At 41.9% G+C, this 22,815-nt stretch overlaps 1 protein-coding gene across 3 annotated transcripts in view; it reads left to right on the forward strand.

Moving 5' to 3' along the window:
* Positions 1–22,815, forward strand: part of TET1 (tet methylcytosine dioxygenase 1) — a 63,124-nt gene that overhangs the window by 35,453 nt on the left and 4,856 nt on the right. For 2 of the 3 annotated variants that reach the window (XM_033515767.1, XM_033515769.1), the window contains 5 exons: positions 507–600; positions 11,224–11,432; positions 12,207–12,357; positions 14,765–14,854; positions 15,264–15,401. In XM_033515767.1, the coding sequence (XP_033371658.1) occupies positions 507–600; positions 11,224–11,432; positions 12,207–12,357; positions 14,765–14,854; positions 15,264–15,401 (682 nt within the window). Of the gene's footprint in view, positions 1–506; positions 601–11,223; positions 11,433–12,206; positions 12,358–14,764; positions 14,855–15,263; positions 15,402–19,747; positions 22,812–22,815 lie in introns of those variants that run through there. The other variant, XM_033515768.1, reaches the window with a different exon arrangement.

Here is a 22,815-nt window from a genome sequence, read left to right on the forward strand (position 1 = left end):
GACTTTTGTCAGTACTCATTTGTAAAGTGTTTTCTTGTTCAGATGTGCATGAGGTGAGCATGAGCACTTCAGGTCCAAACTCGTGTGTCTTTTCTGAGCCCAGGGCTGGAGTTCAAGTGCAGTGTGTTCTGAAGTACCCTTGAAGTCAGTAGGAAGGACAGAGATCAGCAGCTGGCAGAATAAGGTTTTCTGGTGTCCTACCTGTGAAGAAGCTGTGGCAAACTGGAAAGAAAAAGGTCATATTAGTTTAGATTGCACTATGATCTGTATGCAGATACCATTTCCTAAGTGGCAGAAGTTTATCAGAAGAAAGATGTCAAAAACTAGTCTTGCAAGTAGGGTTTTAAATTAAAAGGGTTGTTTTTGTTTTTTTTTTTTGCTTTATAACTACTTTGTTTATAAAATACTCCAGTAAAAATAACTTCATTAGTCTTTTACTGAAAATGTTTCCTCTTTTCAAATGGTCTCCAGTAGTTTGTTTTACTCATGAACTTTTTTTAATGCAGGTATGGAGCAAAAGGAAGCGCTGTAAGAATAGAGGTAGTGGTTTATACAGGAAAGGAAGGAAAAAGCTCTCAGGGGTGTCCAATTGCCAAGTGGGTAAGTTTTTATATTAAATCAATAAAGTTGTTTTGTGTGGCTTCAAATGATGTGCAGTCCTTGACCTAAAATCTCATCTGATCGTTAATGAAGATCTGATTTTTAATGATTGAAAAGTCTGCCTGAATGATGAAGCTAAGGAAAACAATTTATTTTACCTTTTTTGTTTAAATTTAAGGTGCGGAGCTGTATGTTATGTACTGTGGTTTGAATGAGTGTGAAAGGGAGAGGCTTAACAGAGCTGGCAGAGATGAACAAGGGTAGAAATACCCTGACAGTGTCTGAAAGTTGGAGTGTTTTTCAAAATAGGTCACTGAGAATTGTAAAAGAGAGAAGAGATGGTTGGTTGGGGGAGTTGGAAAACTATCCAGGAACATTTTTAAAAACCCTTCTCAGTTGCATGACCACTTAAAGAAAGAGTGATGGAAGAATTTCAGTCTCATATGCCAAGGGGTTCATTACTCTTTTTGAGGAACTGAACTCAGTATTTGAAAATGTGAATGTTATGATGATAGTTTTCACCAAAGTCTTGTCTCACATTGCTTCATAGGAGCCAGGAAATGAGGTAACAGACACAAGCTCCAGGAGAGAGCTTGGAAAGAATTGATTGTCCTTAATCTTTGCTGAAACCACTGAGGGAGGTAAAAAGTAGACTGGAAATCTTTTAAACTGAGTTTTGGAAAATAATAAAAGAACTTGGCTGTTAAAAAAAACCTGTATTGCTGTATTTAGGAATTTCAGACTTGATTGAAAAAACTGTGAAGGTAACTGTACAGTTGATAGGGTAGTGTTTGTAACTACATGCCAAAAATAAGGTTATTGCTTATTGTATGTGAATGAATTTGCATGTTAAACATTTACTGCTTGTGCTTGGAACAGTCAAAATGTGTTTTTTATACTCAATCCATAAACTGTTTTTCAGAAGAGAATCACTTACGTGATTGTGCTTCAGATAATATTTAATAACAAACCCAGCATGCAAGAAAAAAAAATGAAAGTAATTTCATAAACAACTAAACCAAAAAGAATGGAAACATTTTTCTCAGTGTTTCAGCTAAGTAAAACACTGAGTTTTAACAGAGGACAGGAGCTAAAAATTTCACCATAGAAACAACTGAGAAGGAAGAAGGCATTTAAAACAAACTCTTAACCTTGATTTTTGTGTTGCCAATATCAGCAGAATGTGTTTTGTGTAAGGCAGAACTGGCAGCATCTCTGGTCCCTGAGCGTGGCTGGAGGGGTCCTGCAGGAGTGGGCAGTGGGGCACTCAGCCCTGGGGGCCTCTGCAGAGGGCTGGTTTAGGGTATGGGCACCTGCTCTCCAGTGAGGTTTTCACCTTCCTGTATGTAAAATGTTTGTGAGGTGTAGCTTCAGTGTTCATTTAACCAAAGTTCTAAGGAGCAGTGACTTTCTCCTGTGTGAGTTCACACCTAAAGAGGAAGAATGCTTTTCCAAGTGTGCTGTTGCTGTGTGACTGTTCAGTACAGGAGAGTGAAGGGAATTTCTGACATCTGTAGAACTGTTTCATCCAGTACAACATCCACATTTTGGGTTGATGTTCTTAATGTGTTGCATTAATTTTTCATGGGCAGTGCTACTTTTAATCCTTTCATGGAGCATATTTGGGTTTTGGCTACAACCAAAGAAACTGGATGGCAAGATTTGTTTGAAAGCATCTGGAAAAGGTTTGCTGTTCTCTTTGATACTTGCAGCCATGAGCTCTGTAGCTGCACAGGGACTTTCACTTACTCATTTCCAGTGTCCTTTGGAACAGACTCATTTCTGCTTTGCAGATGGACATGCTCCTGCCCTTAGGGCTCTGCAGGGACTCGCTGCTGAGAGCACTGGGATGGAGCTCTGCTGGAGCAAACAGGATAGGAGAATGGAACTTAGCTGTTGATCACATTGAACTATTTTTTCCCAGTTAATTTTCCCCATTTGCACTAGGTTATTTTATCTTTTTGGTTTATTAGAAGTATTTTAAGATTAAAGGAGGCTTTCTGAAGTACCTGTGTCCATCCATTCTTCTGTTAGTGATTGCATTCCATAATACTGATTGTCTCTGAAGTTATTGTCTCTTAAGTGACTCCCAAGATGGACCTGGTGTGTTAAACATCTTCTGGGACAGATTCCTTCCTTAGATTTCAGGTTGCCATAAACTTTCAGAATTATTTCTCTTTCACTCTTAATAATAATAAGCATATCTACTGTATTTTTTTTAATGTATAATATTTTAGGGTGATCCTTTGCCCCTCTGAATATGAACAAGAATGCTCCTATTAGCTAAACATTTTCAGTAATTACTGCCCAGGGCTGGAAACCTTGTGCCTGTTCTATGTGTAGGTATCAGACTGACACCCACATGAACTGGGGAGATGAGCTTGTGAGTGTTTGCACTGCATGAGGCAGCAACAACAATTGCTTGGCCTCTAGGGATTTTTCTTCTCCCCATCAAATCATGCTGTCACATTTGTTTGTCAGAACAGAATTAATAGAGTTTTGCCACAGATTCCCAATGTGTGGATATCTGTGTAGGTGTGTGGTCAGAAAATAACTTGCCTTCCTGGGACACTTGCTGGGGTAAATGTGTTCTTCCTTCGTTTCTGTTTGGATTTCTTTTGCTCTGTCCAAGTCATGATACTGTTTTGTAGTATGTTAAAGAAAAGACAGCTTTGAAGTCCTGGAATGACCAGCCTGTCACTCAGCAGCCTGTAGGTGTAATGAAAGCTTTCATGTTACTGTGCTTCCCTAGAACCAGCAGTGGTGACTGTTTGATCAGAGCTTCAGCTGGTAACAGATGTGTTGTGGTTTGGTTTTCTCCTGCTCTGGGTGATGTCAATTACAATTAGCTCAATTTATGTGAAAGGGTTGATGAGTTTGTGAGTGGTTCATGAGTAGCTCACTGTAGGCATCATCCTGCAGCACTGAAGCCAATGGTACATCAGTGCTGATCCCAGAAGGGGTTGAGATTTGGGTCTTGCTGGTTTTGGATTAAATCCATTTCCTGTGGGTTTCTTCTCCTGGTTTCAGTGGATGTTGACTTGGATCACCTAAGGTATCATTGCTGTCTCTTGCCTTCGTTTGGAGTTGCAATGCAATTTTTAAGGCTCCAGCTCTGGGAAAAAAAACAAGGGAGAAGAAATGACAAAACCTTCCAGGTCAGGCTGAGGTTCTTTTTGCCAATGTTGTGTCTCTGTGGCTGATCAATGGCACAAAGGTGGAAGAGCAGGACAGTTGCCTCCCAGAAGGCTCACTTCGTGGATAGTAATTCACAGCTTTGTGCTTCCCTGAGCTGGAGGCAGCGTTTTTGTGTTCAGTTGCCTTTCATGAATGTTATCTTCTCCCTTTCCTTCCTGTTCCCTCATGCTGGAAGTTAAAATGCTGGCAATAATGATTTCAGCCCTCTGCTCCATTCCCAGTAATTCCTTGCAGTTGTTTTTGCTTTTTCACCGATGCAGAGCAGTGATTTGGCATTTCCATGGGCCAGATTCTCATTCCTGCATGGTAATGCCCAACTCAGAGTCCATCTGTATCCAAAAACAGACCCACAGAAACGCTGAGCTGTGATTTGAGAAGTTTGAATCAGCTTTGCTGGGTGATCCCTGCCTTGCCCACACTGACACCAGGCTGATGCCATCACAGCATCAACTGATTTCCTCCAGGGGCTTTCCACAGAGCTGGCTCCTGCTGGGAGCCTTCAGGCCCTCTGGTAAAAATGTATTAAAAATCAAGACAATGCACATCACATTTAATACTGCAGTTGTTTCATCCTTGACTTTCTTTTGTGGGTATCAGCTGAACTTGGCAAAGTCCTGCTCTTTGGGGGCAGGACATGAGGGTTTGGATTTTGTTTGTGTTTGTTTTTTACAGTTGTCCTCTAACCATTTTTGTCAGGGCTTTAACTTCAGAAAAAAAATTGAGTGTCCTCTGTGAAGCTTTTCTGACATGGGAATCTTTCCCAACTTCTTGTTTGTGAACTTCTAAGCCTTATCTTCTCTGAATACCTTTTTTTTTTCTGATTTTTTTTGTTTGGTTGGTTGGTTTTGATTTTTGGGTTTTATTAACAGTTGGATGATCTGTTGTCCTTTTAGATTCTGTTATCCTGATGGTAGCCCTAATTTCTTTGAAAATACAGTGTTATGGTGCTTTTATGCCTTTGGATGTTGTTCCTTAGCCTCTTTCACTTGTGTACTGTTTTCTGTTTGTCTTTTATGAGTTTTTTATTTATAGCTTGACAGATCTTTATTCTCTTTATTTTGGCTGTTTATTAGTAGGCTGTATAAATAATAAAAAAAAAGGAGTGGAATAAAAACAGATAAAAGTCCTCCTTACACCCCCACAAACACAAACCTGATATTAGCCACTAAAAATAATGATTTTAGAGCAATGCTTAGCCCACAGTTATAATCAAGATTTCCTGGATCACTGAACCGATAGGAATTTGTAACTAAATGCCAGAAACTATAATTTGTGAAGTGCTGAGTAAGCATTAATAACAATAAATGTGTTCTGTAGATGCAGAGCAGATTTTTTTTTCAGTTTGCTAGTTTGGTTTGAGTTGAGAAAGTCATTGAAAGTGGGAATTGAGAAAGTGAGGAAGTGGAGAAGTTACTCCTGCCTTGTCTCTGTGTTACTGTTAGTATTAGAAGAGATGTGTAATCCATTAAAGGGAAGTGACTCTGATGGTTATTTTCTGTTCAGGGCTCAGGAGTTCTGCTGCAGTCCTGGGGACCATGAAGCTGTCATGTCATTTGGAACACGAGTGGGGAATTTTTAAATAGATTTGAAAAAGACTTTAAACTAAATTCTGCTGGACTGACTGTCTCCTAGACACAGGTGGAAGTAGGATGTGCAGTTCCATTCTGCTTTAAGCAGCCTACTGTATTTTGTGCTTTTATTTCATTTATTGAACTGTCTTTATGATGAAGTGATGCTCTCCATAGGAGAGGTCTTGAAGGAGATTATTTTTAGCAGATAGAGAGAGTGGTTGGTGGGGGTTTCATTCACTTTTTTCAATAGTGTTTTCCTAGAGCATCCCTCTCTTGCTGTAGTGTTGTACCTCATGATGGTGTGTGGAGCTGTGCAGGCACTGTTTTCACTGTTGGCTAAATACAGAATTAGAGGAGTTTATTTTGGACAGAAATGTTTGTAACATCATCCAAAGTAAAGCTGTTCCTTAAGTAAAAGTAATAAAGTAAAAATGGAGAAAAGCTGTGTTAAGGTAAACAAGGTTAAGTATTATTAAGGAGCAAGAATTTTGGTATTATCACTACTTTATTTAAAGCAAAGTGACCTCTGAACAATCCCTACCAGAGCAAGTGCAGCTTTCCATGGCTGCAGTCTGGCAGAAGGGGAAGTTTGAGGGAGTGAAGAGGGGAAGGGCACTGGCAGCTGAGATGTGATTTTGTCCTCACTTCTGCAGTGCTGGTGGCGTGACTGCAGAAGAATCACTTACCCTGTATGTGCTGCAATCTGCTCATCTGGCACTGCTGCAGCACCAGTGCCAGGAGCAACTGCACAAGAAGTGTTTGCAGATCACTGCAGATACTGCACAGCAGTGATAGTCCTGCAGAAATGGCTAAAGAGCTTTACAGGATTGGATTGACAGCAGTTGTTCAGAGCTAACTCCTTTGATGTAGTCTGCTAGTGCTGAGAAAATTCAGCACAGTGGAACTTACTTCCATTTTAATATCTCTTAGACATGCTGAGAATAAAAGGATGTAACAGTAAGAAAAGAGTTTTAATGTGATTTAGTGTGTGTTTAAGGGGCAATTAGAAAAAGGAGGGCAGACTCCTGTGACAAGCTGGGCCATTTGTCCTGCTGTCTGTCACAGCACCAGCTGCCAGAACAGCAGCAGCTTTGGACAGCACCTTGCACTGGTGGATTTTTAAGCAATTGTAACTTAGCAGAGTCTTATCCTGCATTGAGGGATCTCTATACACAGACTGTGCACAGAGGCAAAATCTGCAGGTTAGAAAACTTGGAGCCACAGTGCTGTAAGTTAGTTTCCTATTTCAGGAAATTACGGGGAACAGTTAAACGTGTTCTCACTTTGAAATCAATTACTTTTACTCTGCAAAGCAAAGTTTATTTTACTGAAGAAATTCAGAATGGACTGGAGGGAATACTGCAGTGGAACCACATGGAAGTGGAAAAAACCTAAAAAGGACCTTTTTGTTGGTTTTGTTGTTGGTGGGGAGGGAAGTTGATCCAGTAATTTACAGGAGTGTATTTAACACAGTTACAATTTTGTGCTCTTTGCTAGCAGTGTCTGGTTTCTATCATGTTAAAGGTAACACAGCTCTTCTGGTAATGGTAATTGGAAAGTAATTTCTCATCCATGTGGTAATTCAGCATCTGGTGCACTGAGCTTCTGCAGGCTGACTCTTAGCTACTTTCATAAGTCGTGTACGTGCTAATTTAGATAGACTGGCTTATGTCTCGGGACATTTTTACTCACAGTGGACTTATTCCTTGTTCTAGAGCTCCTGCCAAGGAAGTAGAACTTGAGCATTTGGACAGCTGAAGTAGGTTTTATTGATAGTGTAACTTCACTGATGTTGTTCACTGCAAACCATTTAGAAATTGATTGAAAAACGAGGGAGACAGGAGCCAAACTGCTGTTGATAAAAAGTTTAGGATAATGAAGAGGAGGGACATCATGAAGAGCAGGAAAGACTTGCAATCAGAAAAAATGGCCATTAAAGTAATAGCTAAAACTGTCTCGATAAATACAAAAGTCCCCCAGAAAGCAGTGCTGTGGTTTCATTTACACAGTGATGGACACTGGGCTGTTGGTGCTCAAGATAATGGTTCATTAGGCACCAGCTTGTTCAGCTGTGATGGGAACAGCAAAAGAAACCAGTGAGAATTATTGGGGAGGAACAACAAAATAGTGGAATAGTTCTGGCTCTGTGAGAAATCTGCTGCACCTCAGGCTGGCTGGGTCTGGTCCTCCCTCTCCAGAAAGCAGAGCAGAACTGGGAAGGGCAGGTGCAAACTGGCCAGCCTGGCAGGAAGGGAAGGGGAGAAGAAAGCAGGGCTGTCTCAAGTCTCCAATGGCATGGAGAACTCAACAGCCATTGTCTTACCCAGTCTCATCCTGGACCAAAACCAGAGGGCACTGGCAGGGAGTGAGCTGGAAGGAAGGAAAGGCAGTGATTTTTTTTCTTTCACATAATCTGTAATTAAACTTTCCTGGTAATGTAGTGGGTGATGTATTGCTGCATAGATTTAAAAGTAAGTGGAGAAATGCAGAAAAGGCAAATCCTTGAAAAGCTGGGAGAGAGCACATCCCCTGAGCTGCTGCTGGGTGGCTGGAAGGTGCCTGGCTTCACTGAGAACCAGCTCCACATCCCAATGTCTTTTTTGCTGCTCATCCATAGGCAGCTGCTGTTAATCAAGCTCAGGATCAGGATACGGCTGGGCAGGACAGTTTGCTGCCCTGACCTTGTTCTTGTACTCTTCAGTTTTTAGAATCCCTGTCTCTTCACTATTGTTTTATATAAAAGTATGAAAAAACTTTTCTTGTTTATCCCATAACTTGTTGCTGAGTTGCTGGACCAAATTCTGCTATGTAAGGCACCTCCTCAATAAGCATGTTGCAGTTTTGGCTCATGCTTTCTGGTAAGAAAATTGGGTAAGCCTAGACCTTTGTGGCTGTAGGAACAGGTGTAGCTGTGGTATGTTGCCTTAAGATCTGTTGCTTGTGTTTGTGTCTGAGTTGGTTGTGGTTCACCTTGAAGGCTTGCTCATATTCTCAGGTTCTGGTGTTTGAGACTATCTGGGCTAGCTGATAAAATGAATGCTGCCTTCCTCTGGATGTACACTTCAACAAGGACACCTGGATGGCTGGAGGAATGCAGAATGTGGTAGTGGTGGGTGCACAGCTACAGCACCAAAGGGATGGTCCAAATAACTGAGCATCCTGCCCAAATGAGCACCTGCAAGGATGGTACTCATGGTACTGTGTGTCCAGCATGGGAGTGCTCCAAGGGGAAGTGTGTGGAATGTGTGGAGGGGGCTGTGCCCCATGTCAGTGTTTCCTTTTTGTCCCAGCCATGGTCATGTTGGCAGCCAGGTGAGGGAGTGGCTAGCCTGTCACTTCATGCCCCGTTAATGAGTGCAGAGTGGGGCCAGTGGGGATCAGTTGAGCTTTGTGCAGAAGTTTGTTAGGTTTTGTTCTTCCCTGAGGTTCTGTGTTGCAGCTGAAACAGATTATTCATTGTTAATGTGGGAGTCTTGGTGGATGCTTAGCACTGATGACATCGAGTGCTTGCTGAAATGAGCTCAGGGCTGGTCTGGCCCTGCATAATTCCAAGAAGCTGACCATGGCATCACAGGATCATTTATGCTGGAAAAGCCCTCTAGGATCATTGAGTCCCATCATTAACCCAGCACTGCCAACAGGCACTACACCACATCCCTAAACACCACTTCTGTGTGTCTTTTAAATTCCCCCAGGGATGGGAACTCCCCCACTGCCCTGGGCAGCCTGTGCCAAGGCTTGACAGTCCCTTCTCTGAATAAATTGTTCCTAGTATCCAACCTAAACCTTCCTTGGGGAAACTTCAGGGTGGTGCTAGTGCTTGTTGCATTTAAGTGTTACATAATGCTTCACAAACTTGTTACAAGTCTGTTTTGTTGATCATGTTATTTTTTTAGTGTGAGTCAGTCAGTCATGGTTAGCTTGTGTGGAAAAGCAATTGCAGGAGAATGGGAAAATAAAAACCTTTCTAAAAACGGAGCTTTTCAGTTCCCCCACTTAACAAATGATTACTTTCTCGTGCCTTTTAAATGCATTAGGGACCAAAATTAAACAAACTGAAGTACTAAATGATTTACTTTATCACAGTTGCTAACTACATCACAGAAATCATGAGTAATACCAAAAACCTTTGGACACAAGGTTTGCCAGCTGATCACTGCATTGTTCCCAGTCTGAGGAAACACTCGAGAGTTTGGTCCTGCTCAGAACTGCTTTTCTGTACATCCAGTGTGGCACTGCTGAGGAATTCTTATTATTACACAAGAGAGACTCAGTTTATCACTTCTGTGAGAATGTCAGGGATGTAATGTGGGGGGAATCCTCAGTTCCTGTGGGAAAGCAGCTGTGGCTGTGCTGCCCCTGGCCGTGGCTCTGCTCTGGTGCAGAGTGGGCTCTTGTGAGCCTGCACCAGGTGGGAGAAGTGCCTGATCTCCAGGACAGGGTGAGCACATGGTGGAACAAAATTCACACAACTTGGAAATCCCTTCCCTGCCTTTGTGGCCTCAAAGGTGATGCACTCTAAAATGTTTTGGGGTCCAATAAGTGTATTGGATTCTCTGCTATATACATAATGAAGCAAATTCCAGCTACACTGAACTCCAGGGAAGTGTGGTCTTGGTTTAAAGGAAATAATAAATTTTCTTTGTGTTCACTTGTCATTTTTCCTGGACTCTGTTTCTAGTTTAAAGCTGTAAGAGAACTTAAAAAAGGCAACCTGATGTTACACAGTACTAGACAGTGCTATTGAAGTTACACCTAGAAATAAATGTAAAAAAAACAAATTAATAAAGAAAAGTAAAAGTATCATTTCACACTGAGTAACAAAATTAAGTTGTTCTGGCTGGAAGGAACTGTGCTGCCTCAGGAATGTAAAACTCACATTGACATGGGTAACCTGTATTGTTTATCAGTCATAACAGATTTCTGTAAACCTCACCTAAATGTAAATGAGATGGATTCTTTTTCTTTCTTTATAAAACATACTGAACTGTTGGGGAGTCACAACCAAGACTCCTTTTGAGGAATGGTCTATCAGAGGCATTTACTCATATTCTCATTAAGCTTAAGGCTGATTTTAAGAGTATGTGATTAACTTTCAAGGGCCATACTTTATCTCTTGACAAACTCTGTTTCAGATTGTGGCAAAAACATAAATTTGTGGGAGTAGGACTATAATTTTTTCCCATTTTTTTTCAGTGGTGTACTGTACTCTTCCATACTGGTTAGTCTGTGTGTGAGGAATAAGGTTGCTGTGTGTATCATACAGGTTAGTAAAAGCTTCAGCACTCTAAGAACTTTAATACAGGTAGTCTAGGGATGTGTTCTGAAAAATCCCATTCCTTCCCTCACTAAGAGCACAGTCTGTTTCATTGTTTTCTGATTTTTCTTTGCAAGGTAGGAACCATATTAGATACTGATCTGTAACGCTGGTGGCTGCCCTAGCACTGTGTGTGTGCCTTTGCAGTGTGTTTTCACGTACCTGCCTTCTGGAGTGTTTGGCACTTCGCTTTCTGCCATATTTTCAAGGCAATTTTGGGTTCTCAGGGGATCTGTTGTCCTTCTAGAGGTTGTTTTCCTTGTAATTCATCTTCTTTATTGCTTGTGTACAACACCTAAAATATTTCTCCTCCTGTAAAATGTGCTGCTATTTCTACTGCAGGCAAAAGAGCATCACAAAATCGTGTTCTACACCAGAGACTGAGTGATGCTGTCCCAGTGATGCTGTCCCAGTCCTGCTTGTACTGGACACTCTGGGCAGCATTTCTTGCTTTTCCAGGCCTTCTGTGTCCAGGGAAGAGCAGCTCACGAGGTGATGCCCGTGCTTAGCCAAGAATAATCCAAATGATTCTTGCAGGTGATCCGAAGAAGCAGCGATGAGGAGAAGTTGCTGTGCTTGGTCCGTCAGCGCGCGGGGCACCACTGCCAGACGGCTGTGATCGTCATCCTGATCCTGGCCTGGGAGGGGATCCCGCACCTCCTGGCGGACACGCTCTACAAGGAGCTGACACAGAGCCTGCGCAAGTACGGCTGTCCCACCAGCCGGCGCTGCGCCCTCAACGAAGAGTGAGTCCCTGCCTGGGAGCCTGGAGGGTTCTTGGCCATTCAGGAGTTCAGCTCCTACATCTACAGCTCCAAAGCACCGCTGTCATTTGTGTCACACCTCCCTCCTGGCTTTTCCTAGAGGAGAGGCTCTCAGTGGGAGTTGGGTGTGCCATACTTTGTGACTTGGTGAAGTAGACGTGAGGTTGAACACTCAAAACTAGGATCTTCCTCTCTGGGCCTCTGAGAGGAATTTAGTTTAATTGATTAGAGAATATATTGCAGCTGCAGTGCTGCCTGTGTGCTGATTTCTGTGTAGCCCACATTTAACAGACTCTGAGAGCTGTTTGGGGACCTGAATCTAATGCTTGTGTTCTTACAGGGTCTACTCAGAAAGTCAAATCAATTTGGAGTTAATGGTTTTGCTGCACAAGAACTGTTGGATTTGGGGTAACCTTAAGTAGCAGGGCTGTTTTCTTGGTTGAAGGTGTTACCCACCTGAAGAAGTCATAAGGAATGCATGGGTGTATTTATATAGCTATAACTGAGTGTTTGTATTTCTGTCCCCAAAATGGGTGTTGGGGAAGTTGAGACTGTCTTTGTGGAGAAAAGTCAGCCCTCTACACCTGAGTATTTTCTTAATGGAAAGTTCCTGGTTAAGCCATGAATTTCACAAATTCCTTTGTTATGCTCCGTATTAGAAAAGAAATGGCAAAATAGCACTGACCTAAAAAACTCCTAGACCCAAGAGCTGTGTTGCCAGCTGACCTGATGTGTCTTTATTATGTCCTTTTGTAGTCGTACTTGTGCATGTCAAGGACTTGACCCAGAAACTTGTGGAGCATCATTCTCATTTGGCTGTTCATGGAGTATGTATTTCAATGGCTGTAAGTTTGCCAGGAGCAAAAACCCCAGGAAATTTAGGCTTCTCACTGATGACCCTAAACAAGTAAGATTTATTTATCTTTTTTTCTCAAAATGCCTTTTCTGATGATTTTCAGAACTAGACATTCTCTACCCTTTCTCTCTCCCACATGTATGTGTAACTTACCACAGACTCACACCCAACAAGATTTTTGTAACTGTAGCATTTAGAATAAATGATACTGAGATTTCATTCAGTGGAATAATTACTATGCATTTGCATAACATAGAATTATTCTTAATGTTCTTCTGCATGCATATTTAGCTCACTGTGTAACTCTGTGAAATATTAATTCTTTGTAAGTAAATGCCTTTTTCTAAGGGCCAAGTCTGTAGCTCAGGGTTTCAGACCTTTTGCCTTGGCACAGAAGATGTTGTACCTTAGGGTTGCACTGCTTTCCCACTGCAGTAGGAGCAGCAGACAGCCTGGGCTCCCCTGTCACCAAGAGAAAACTGGTTTTTTCCTGTGGACAGCATGTTTTTCAAATAGTTTTGAAGTAATGAATATGCTAAAATGCAATGCAGTGAAATGATACCATAATTGCTGCTTATGAGTGTTAGTGATGCCATAAAGGTGAGGCAGCACAGAGAACAACGATGGATTATGTGAAATAACAAACCTCTAAAAAGAAAATCCCCAACCACATTAGTTACTTTACATTGAAAATACCTTCCTGAAGAGGGAACAAAGTGTTGTAAGCTGGTGACCAGTGCCTGGTGAACAGAGACTTCCCAGGGTGACTCCCAAGTGCCTTTTGTTCTGACTGTTGGTGTCTGTAGCCCCACTTTCCTGTGGAGCTCCAGGTAAAAGCACCACACCTTTCCCAGCTGCCGTGTTTGAGGCACTCTTGGGCACCAGGGTCTCTGTTGGGGTCACACTGCCAGTAATCTGTGTACACACAGTGTGAAACATCCCTTCGTTCTTGATGGATGTCACTTGATTTGCTGCAGGTAAATATTCCTCCCAGCTCCTGATTTATGTCCTGAAAAAGCCTCTGGAACATTTCTCATGCACATGAGTGCAAGCCCTCAGTCTCCTGTGGGCTGTGGGGAGTCCATCACACTGTGGGTATCCACAAACCTCGGTAGGGCCCGAGGTGGAGCTTCAGCTCAGCAGAGCAAACACTGCCCTTCTGCCCTCCTCACTGAACACCTGCCTGAGGCACTGCAGGCCAAACCCAGCTCTGCTTGTCTCAAGAGGGAATTGGTTTGATAAACTTGCAGTTTCTAGGAAAATGTATTTATGGAGCATTCTTTCATTTTAGGAATCCTGTTCCTTAGCTGTCCTTTGCCACTCCTGTGTGTTTAGGTTCTCCCCCTGTATAATGTCATGCATGGAGCATTCTGTGCATGCATTTTCTCTGTAGGTTTCTGATGCTGAGTGAGGTGAGGTTAAGGGGGTAATATACTGAGGAAAGAATTGCTCCTAGGATGGATAATTAAGGATACAGTACCTTTAATGTGGTTTAGAAAACATTTTGTGGTCGCCATTTATATCTGATAAAACTGGGTTTAGTATGAGTTAAAAATACAATAGTATTTTTGCAATATAACATCCCATTGAAAAAAGTGAGCTCTCCTGGTGTTTATGTATGCTGGTGTTTAGTGTGTGGTGATAATTGGGGTTTTTTAAACAAAATGAAGCAAGCTGTTATTTTTTGCCACTATACACTGTGAGAAACTGAAGCTGCAGTTGTATCTCAAAGCCTGGTCCTTGGAGGAAAAGAAATTAGGGAGTCTGTCACTGCCCTCTGCTTTCCCAATTGGCTGGTGATTTTCCTGGAAAAGCAAATTAGGGTGATTGTTTCTACAAATAAGGGCTTAAATATGACACTGCCATAGAGGCCCACTTAGCTAATTCTTGTATTTATATGGCTTAGCCTAAGGAAGGGAATATTATTTCTGAATCTAGTAGTTATTTCCATTAAGTCCTGATTTTTGTCTCTCCAAAAATAGTTAACAAATGTTCCTGTTAGAAGTTCTGCTACAAGATGAGAATAATAGCTGAGAGAAGACCTAAGAGCTGAAGTTAAATGCTATTAGGAGTTTCTCACATGGTGTGTCAGCACAGGCTAAGGCCCCATAAGCAAAACACTAACAGAACACCTGGGCTTCTGTCCCCGCTCAGCTTGGGGTATGATTTTTCTCCTCTGGATGTTACTTCTGTCTTTCTGTTTACAACATACCTCAGTTCTTGACTGCCTATGGAAAACTGTGCAGAAATCAGTTCTGTGTGCTGGGTTCCTGACCTAGCAGGTACCCTCTGTTGTTTGGCTGATTCCTGTTTATCAGCTTTGGTGGCTTAGTCATGCAGAAGTAGATGTTTATGGTCAGTGGGGCAGCAGAACAGAAGTCAGTTTAATAAAATAGGAGGTAGAAGCTGAGATTCTTTTAAAGCAGACTGCAGCACGAAATGTTGCCTTTCCCTGCAGGAGGAACTTCTTGAAAATAATTTGCAAACGTTAGCGACTGATGTGGCTCCGGTTTATAAGAAACTCGCTCCAGAAGCTTTCCAGAACCAGGTGGGTGTGAGACATCCAGCTCTGAGCAGTGGTGCAGTTCCAGTCCATGAAGCAGCCCCAGAGCTGCAGCCTCATGGCAGCTGTGAATCCCAGTGCATTTGGCACCTTTCCTTACACTGCACCTCTTTACTTCAGCTGGTGCTTAAGTAGCACTGTATTTTTAATGTGACAAATGCTTAGAGATAATACTGTTAATAAAATAAAATGGCTTTACTACCCAAGACATTTTGATTGTGGCTGACCTGATTATCTCATTGCCATCCAGCCACGAATGTTACATGTTTTGTGGGAAACTAGCAGTCACTGAGTCTGCCTGGCAGCCTTGATTCTGTCACAGAGCTGCTGGTGGCCCGTGGGGTTTCAAAGCCACACTTTCAGAGCCAAGTGTCTGTATTTGTTTTCCTTTCAGGTGGAAAACGAGCACATGGGCCCCGACTGCCGGCTGGGCTCCAAGGATGGCCGGCCCTTCTCGGGTGTCACGGCGTGCATCGATTTCTGTGCCCACGCCCACAAGGACACACACAACATGCACAACGGGAGCACTGTGGTACGTACACGGCACCTTCTCACTGCTGCTCTTCACGGCCTTACCGCGAGCTCCACCGTGATGCTCGTGACTTCATTTGCATCAAGGGTTTGAAGTTGTTTCATAATGACCTGCATGTTGCCATTTAACAGTGCCCATGTGTGGTTATTATATATATGCATATGGTATTTGCATCTATTTGTTACTGTCTACAGAGGACATGAGTTCATCTTATTGCAGAACAGATCAGAAACGGGATGGGATTGATCCTTCCTACAGAATGCCTCCAATTGTGTAAAGACACCTGATCCTTTGGAGAGGCCTGGCCAGAGGGCAGAGAAGTTATTCCTGGGAGAGGGCTGATGTTTAGGGCACATAACTGTCTAACCAACCAGCCCTCTGTAGAGGAAGAGCTAAAACAAACTAATTCATTACTAACTTACCTCCCTGGGCTCATCAAATTCACTCCTTCTTGCACTGGGCACTTAGCAGGCTTCGTGTTAATGTAATTACAGGTCAGGAATTAGACAGTGTGGATCAGGGTGGAGCCACACTACAGTCTTCAAATCTCAGTGTGAAAGGAAAACCCACACACTGGTGTGGCTGTTGTATGAAATGCCTTGATAGATTGCCAGTGAGAGAATTGGCTGGGAATTACTTAGTAAAGTTATCTTCTAGAAATTTAGAACATAGTGTTGAAGAAAGACAAGGTCAAAGCAGAAAAGATAAAACTGGCAGTGTTCTTTGAGCAGTAGGAGCATCACAGTGCTCTGAATAGTGAGGGTGACTTCTTGTACAGCACTGCAGGTAACAAGAGTAACTTTTCTATCAAAGGATGTTTATCTGGAAAAAAGTCTATTTAATATCATTGTTTACTCTAGAATTTTTTTAAAATGCAAATTGAAATATTGTGTTGCTGCAATTCAATAAAATGTTGCATTTACACCTGCAGTTAACATTGAGCATTTGTATGTGACAGCAATGAAATGATTGGTACAGTTGTTTAATGTTAATTTTGTCTTGTAAGGTGAGCAAATGTCCATTCCTTTAAAGTATGGAAGCAACTCTGGGAATCCACCAGGAGTGCCAGTCCTCAATAGACTATTATTTTGCATTGCAAAATTGCTTCTGAAGCATAGGAAATTGATGCCCTTAAATATTCTAAACTTGAAAATTATATCTCCTTGTCAGACAAATGGCACAATAGACTTTTTGATGAAATTTAACTTAGATGTTCTCAAAAGAAGAGTTTAAGAGCTCCATTGCCTCTTAAATTAAAAACTAAATGGCAGCTGAGTCTGCTACTCATTTTTGCCATACTGGATCCCAAAAAAGTAATAAGTTATGGCCAGAAGCACCTGGAGGGACAATTAAACCTTTTTTGAGGAATGTATTGGGAAATAGTTCTACAATTGCAGTTATCTGTAATCATCTGATCATTTACCTGATCTCATTTCAGCTTCACATTATCCTTGCTGGAGTTGATACTTTATGGATTGTATGTGGTGTGTTTGCAAGTAGTTCCAAATCTCAGAAGCATGGAACATTACAACTTGTCCATTGTATGGACCAGAACTTACCTCTATCACTTTCTACCAAGTTCTGCCAAATTTTGTCAGTTTTGCAGAACATGACCAAATGATTAGAGCTGCTGAAAACTCAGCCTTGTAATCTGGTTTTCATGGGTAGCCCACTCACAAATAAATACTGCATACCTGTGTTCTCTTTCTTTAGACAGGATTTCTCTTTATTTCACTATACTTGCAGCAGGGGGCTATTTGTAAATAGAAAACAGCTTTAAGTGTCAACACTCAACTTTACCTACTTGAATTGGGACATTATGAAGGTGAATTGGGGTTGGGAGTTGTGGCTGTGGTCACAGGACACACAGTGTTTGCTGTTCCCTGTCTGTGCAAAGTTACAGTTGCATGAATTGGAGGCCTAAAGCAAAAAATATTGGTTTTTGCAAACAGGGTGGCAGGACATGCTGGGCATGCTTCAGTCCTGATTTTCATGACAATCAAAATTAGGGTTGTTAATTTTGGCTTAGAACCAGGTCTGGTAACACCATAGGAAATCTAGTGGTAAGGACACAAAAAGAAATTAGTACATGTGATACCAGCACCTCCTGCATTCCTGTCTAGTTCCAGAACTACTTAGCTTAAAATACATGATGATTTCTTATAAATCACTGATGATAATGATGGAGGGGTTATTTACATAACTATTGAGGTATTTTGTCTGTAAAATGTACTGAGTGCAAGTACAATTGTGAGGTGACAGCTCTCACAGAGATTGCTTTCTCATAGTGTGGTAATGAACAGAATGAGAACAATTTGCAGTGCACTAAAACCTCCAGCATCCATGACTTTGCTATTTTTCACTTGTTTTTTTTAAACTGCTTGTCATGCCTCACATTTAAATCTGTACAGGGTGTACTTGTCATCCTGGCCCTTGTTAGTCTTGTTAAGATTTCTTCCCTTTCAACTTAGGCAAACACAAAATATTTATTTATAAAATCTGAAGTTCTTCAAGGCTAAAGAGGTTACAGTAAATACCTTGTAAGTTGATAATTGCAAATGCTGCTGGCTCTGTCAGTGTGACACTAACATCGGTGGTAAATCACTTTTACCACAAGTATGACAGGAATTCTGAATGGAGCACCAAAAGTAAAGGAAAACCAGGGTCCATTCAAATTATTTAAACCAGACAAAGACATAAGTCCAACAAAGGACTTAAATGAGGTTAATAATAAGGGATAAGTTTGCTGTACCCATAAAAATATATTTTAAAACATTCTTGCATTTTACTCAGTATGTGTGTTTGATCAGCTGCACTATTTGTATGTGATTCTGAAAATAAATCATCCTGTAAAGCTGCTGTTAGCAGTGGGAGTGTCTTGGAAATGCCCTCTGGGGATACAAGAGAGAGAACAGTACATCTTAACTTAGACAAATTAGGGATTACCACTACATGGTAATTACCACTGGATATCTGGGTTGCTGAATGTTGTTCCTGGCTAGCAGAGTCAGGTTCTGAATTTATACTGCTTCTGGTAGAAAGCTAAAAACAAACACTCCCTGCTTGCTCTGTAGTAGAATGATAGTTCTACAGAGATGTAAACTAATATGTTTGTCTGAAAGAAGCCAAAATAATTTCTGCCTACAAACTAAGTTTTTAAAGAATCTTTAAGGCAATAAATATGCCATTCACTTTTACTTAGACTCTTTTGTCTCCTCTTAACATTCTGCTACTGATGTATGTTACAGCTACACTGTCAGGGTGTGTGTTCCTTATGGATATGGAGCTAAATGAGCAACACAGATAAAAGCTTTTTATAGTTATTGATGGAGTGTGTGAAATGGAAGTACTTTTGTTTCTTTATCAGATTAGCTGTGAAGGGTCACCTCCTTCATATGTGTGGGGATCAATTTAAGGCACTGGCAGGGCTCTTTTTGGGGTTTAAAAGGGACAAAAAGGCTGTTGCTGGTTCTGCAGCTTGTTTGTGGCTGTTGCTCATCCAAGGGGGCCCGGGGCCCTTGTTGCTGGGGCTGAGGAAGGAGAGAGACCAGCTGCAGTTTTTTGTAATCCCACACAGTCTGCAGCACACTGGGAAGAAGGGGAGGAAGATAAATCTATGCTTTGAGGGCAGCTACAATATGTAATTCATAACTGGCAGTAGAACCAAGCAGTGACAATCACCAGTCTATCAACAAACTCTTCCTGCTTCAGAAAAAACCACCAAACCCTCTGTTTTTGCCTTACCTTTCTGCATTTCTGCAGGCACAGCCCATCACAGTGTTGGCACAGAGCTCCAGGCCTTTGCAGTAGCTGACAGGATGTCTGTGCATGGTTACACCCTGCTCATTCAGGAGCTGCAGCAGAACCAAGTGCTTAAACTGGTGCTTCAGCTTGTAGCAGACAGGAGGAAAGATGAACCCCCCTGGGCCTGTAAAGGAAGGATTTCTGTTAGGTTTTTATATTGTGCCAGTGGAGAAACACGAGTTGTTCACTGCTGAGTTCCCAGAGTGCAGATCCCGTGCCATACCCATGTCACCTGTCTAACAGCACAGCCTGGGGGCATGAAGTGGGCAAAAGGAAAATATGTTTGGAGCTCTCTTTGGTTTTGTTCAGGGTAGATCAGACCAACAAAACCACGTGGTTTGTCTTGGCTGCAAAGGAAAAGCAGAGATGATTTTTGTGTAGCAGTGGGCAAGGCTGCAGCAGCACCTGAGTCCCCAGTGGCACCACTCTGTCTCCAGCTGCACAGGGAGGCGTGTGTAGGAAACCTGATTCCACCTCTCAGGTTTAGAAAGGCTGCTTGACTGCTCTGCTGAAACTTGAATGTAAAACATTTCTTATTACAGCACAGTGGAAAAGGCTCCATCATTTCTGCATGTGAGGTTCAAGAGGACACAGGCAGATCAAAGAGACCCAGAATAACAATGAAGCTGTGTGGCTACAGATGGATGTCTGGAGGGAATTGCATTGAGTTCCTGGTGCATTTGAAGTTTTAAAGAAGGGAATAATAATAATAAAGTTTCATAAACATGCAACTTTTACCATGACATAACTAAATGGTAATGGGTTTGATCACCAAGCACATTGGAAACCTAAACAAACCATTTGGCCAACATTTCTTTGGCCTTTGAGCATCCTGGATGATTTAGCTGCCAGTTGTGGAAAAAGCACAGTAGCAGGATATGCAGTTTCATGCCCTAAATGGCCTTTAACAGACTTGATGGTTTTCTCATGTTAGCATTTAATTCTGGTCAGTTTGCAGCAGTGTCAGTACCAATGGAAAATATTGCTTTTTCACTTCTCAGCAATAGCTTCTAAGTTCCTTAATGGAATATTTTGCACAGATTTGAATATTGAAGTATTTTTTTTAAGCAGGTATTTCTCATTTGGTGAATTACCACCTTTAGCTGTAAGTTTTTAGGTTATCTATACAGCCTTAATTTATGGCTGGTTTTCCCATATCATTATTTTCAGTTATCTGTTTGCCATAGTGCCCTCACTTTTATGTTAAAATACATTAAGGGGGCAGTGACTGTGGAAGTATACATGTATTAAAACTGGTGTTGGTATTTAGGCTGTAGATGTACTGGTCATCAGATCTGGATACAATTTTGGCTACACATTAATTTCCTAATATGTATTCAAACTCAGTATTTAACATACAGGGTGTGCTGGAGTTGGCATTACTTCAACCATAGTTCTGGCAATATACTACAGCCCTCATCTTGTTTACTTCCTCAAAACCAGGTCATCTTTCTTGTTCTAGAGGGTGTTGGCTTTTGCATGGAAATTTATAAATGTAAATTGGATGAGGTTCTCAGTTTTCAAAATAATAAATATTGTGGATTGAATCCTCAAGACTTCTTTCAGATGAGGCTAGACATGGTATTCTAAAAGATCAGTGCCCAGTTTCTGATGAAAATGAGTGGGAGCCAGGCCCCTCCATGATGGCTTCATTCCTGCTTTTGGTTATAATTTAGAAGGGGAGAATGCACCAGGCTGAGAACATCACTCATATATAATTGTGCTCTCTATATGTCTGACCTTCTCTCACCCTTCCTCAATAATTTGGCATTTGCTGGCCATTTTCAACGGGATGTCACAGAACTTGGCAGAAACTGAATTGTCTTTGGAGGTTTTTTAACCTCTTGCTGTGGGTTGTGAAATGTCCCTGTTGAGTGAGGGGAGCCTGGGTCCAGGAGAAGGTGGCCCCAAGCCTGAGGCAGGCCCTGTTTCCCCTGGCCAGCAGGGGTGGGAGCAGGGATCCCTGCTGGGCTGGGGGGCTGGAGAAGCTCACAGGAAGCACGGTGCCAGTCGCTGCTCATGGAACATCTTGTTGTTTTTCCTAAATGTGCCTGGCAGTGCAGAGGCTGCCCAGAGGAGGTGAGTACGCATGGAGCCGGCACCTGAGTGAGCGCCACAAAGCTGCTGCTCACTGCCCTAAAGCCCCCTCTCCATCCCTTCCAGCTGCCTCCTGAAAAGCTCCTCCTTGTCTCTGCCCCTCGGATTTCCTCCTTTTGCTGCTCTGCAACTGCCAAGCTTTGCATAGAGCTATTGATAAAGCCTAAGCCACCACTTTTTTTTGGTTCAGGATTTTTTAGTTTGTGGCTCTGTAATTTTTACTTTTCTAGAAATAATTGTGTGACACTTTTATGCAAAAGCTGTGCTATAAATGAAAAATGTTTGAGTTTTTTTCACCCCGTAAATAATAGCATTCTTCTCCCCTGGAATGTTAAGCATAGTGACAAGATTCTGGGACATTGGACTGGCTGTTTATGATAGGTGTCAGATTCAGCCTACAGAATGATGGAATGATAACACTTCCATTTAGGGAGTATCATCTCATCCTTGGATGGTGCTCCTATTCCTTTATGTGTGTAGTTAGTAACTCCTGTGGAACAGCAGCTTCCCTGAGCCATGCTCTCAATGCCTGGCTTTCTAACCATGTAGCAGCCCCTTGGGAATGGAATTGACAGACCTGCAGGAGGGTGGATGTCTGTACAGGTGCTCAGGCACAAGGAGCTGTTGCTGTCCCTTGGGAATGGCACCAAGGATCACAGCAGGGAAAAAAACCCTGCTTTCAGCGGGAAGTTAGGGTTAGTAACAGCTGGAACTCAAGGAGTGCTGGAAATGTTCAGCATTTATAATGACAATAGGAAAACAATTGCAATAGGTTGGGATATATGTATTCACATTTCTGATGTGCTCTCATCAAACCCGATATAACCAGCACTCTCCTCTGGGCTCCAGGATCTCACAACACAGAATAAGAGGAAGTAGGGCAGTGGCCTAAGAGAACATTTCCTGGGTCCTGCGAGTTAATTACAGCGGGCTGTTAATTTAAGAAAGTATTGAGAGAGGGAGAGAGAGCTGAGATTTGCAAAACATATAAACATATAAAACATACAGAGCAGTGTGAGTAACTGCTTGTGATGGTTTGGGTTTTTTTTTTCATTTACCAACCAAAACAAAAACCAAAACCAATTCTAAATCATAGAATAAATTGCAGATCATAAACGCTTCTTGTTTAATGCAAAAATTAATTTTCATCTTTTGTAATATTTAAAAATTAATCTGAACATCAAATATGTATTTATATATTAAAATAATAATCACTTAGGAACTTTGCAGTATATTTACCAAGGTTGGCATATATTTGTGGATACTGTAAGCTGAGACAAAATTTCTCTTTGCCATCCAAGGTGTGTGCCTTAACCTTAAAGTACTGATAGTTTCTCTGTGTCATGGTAGATCAAACACATGTGATTGTGTGTGAGATGTTTGCATTAGAAAGCCCCACAGTGTTGAGGCCACAGAATCCGAGTGAGCAGTGAAGCCTGGGATGGCTGCCTGAGCCTTTATGTAACTGGTGTTTGGTGTGTGTGGTTTATTTGTAACTGGCTCTGCTCCTGCC

This window comes from Parus major, chromosome 6, assembly GCF_001522545.3.
Source record: "Parus major isolate Abel chromosome 6, Parus_major1.1, whole genome shotgun sequence".
NCBI classification, from domain to species: Eukaryota; Metazoa; Chordata; class Aves; order Passeriformes; family Paridae; genus Parus; species Parus major.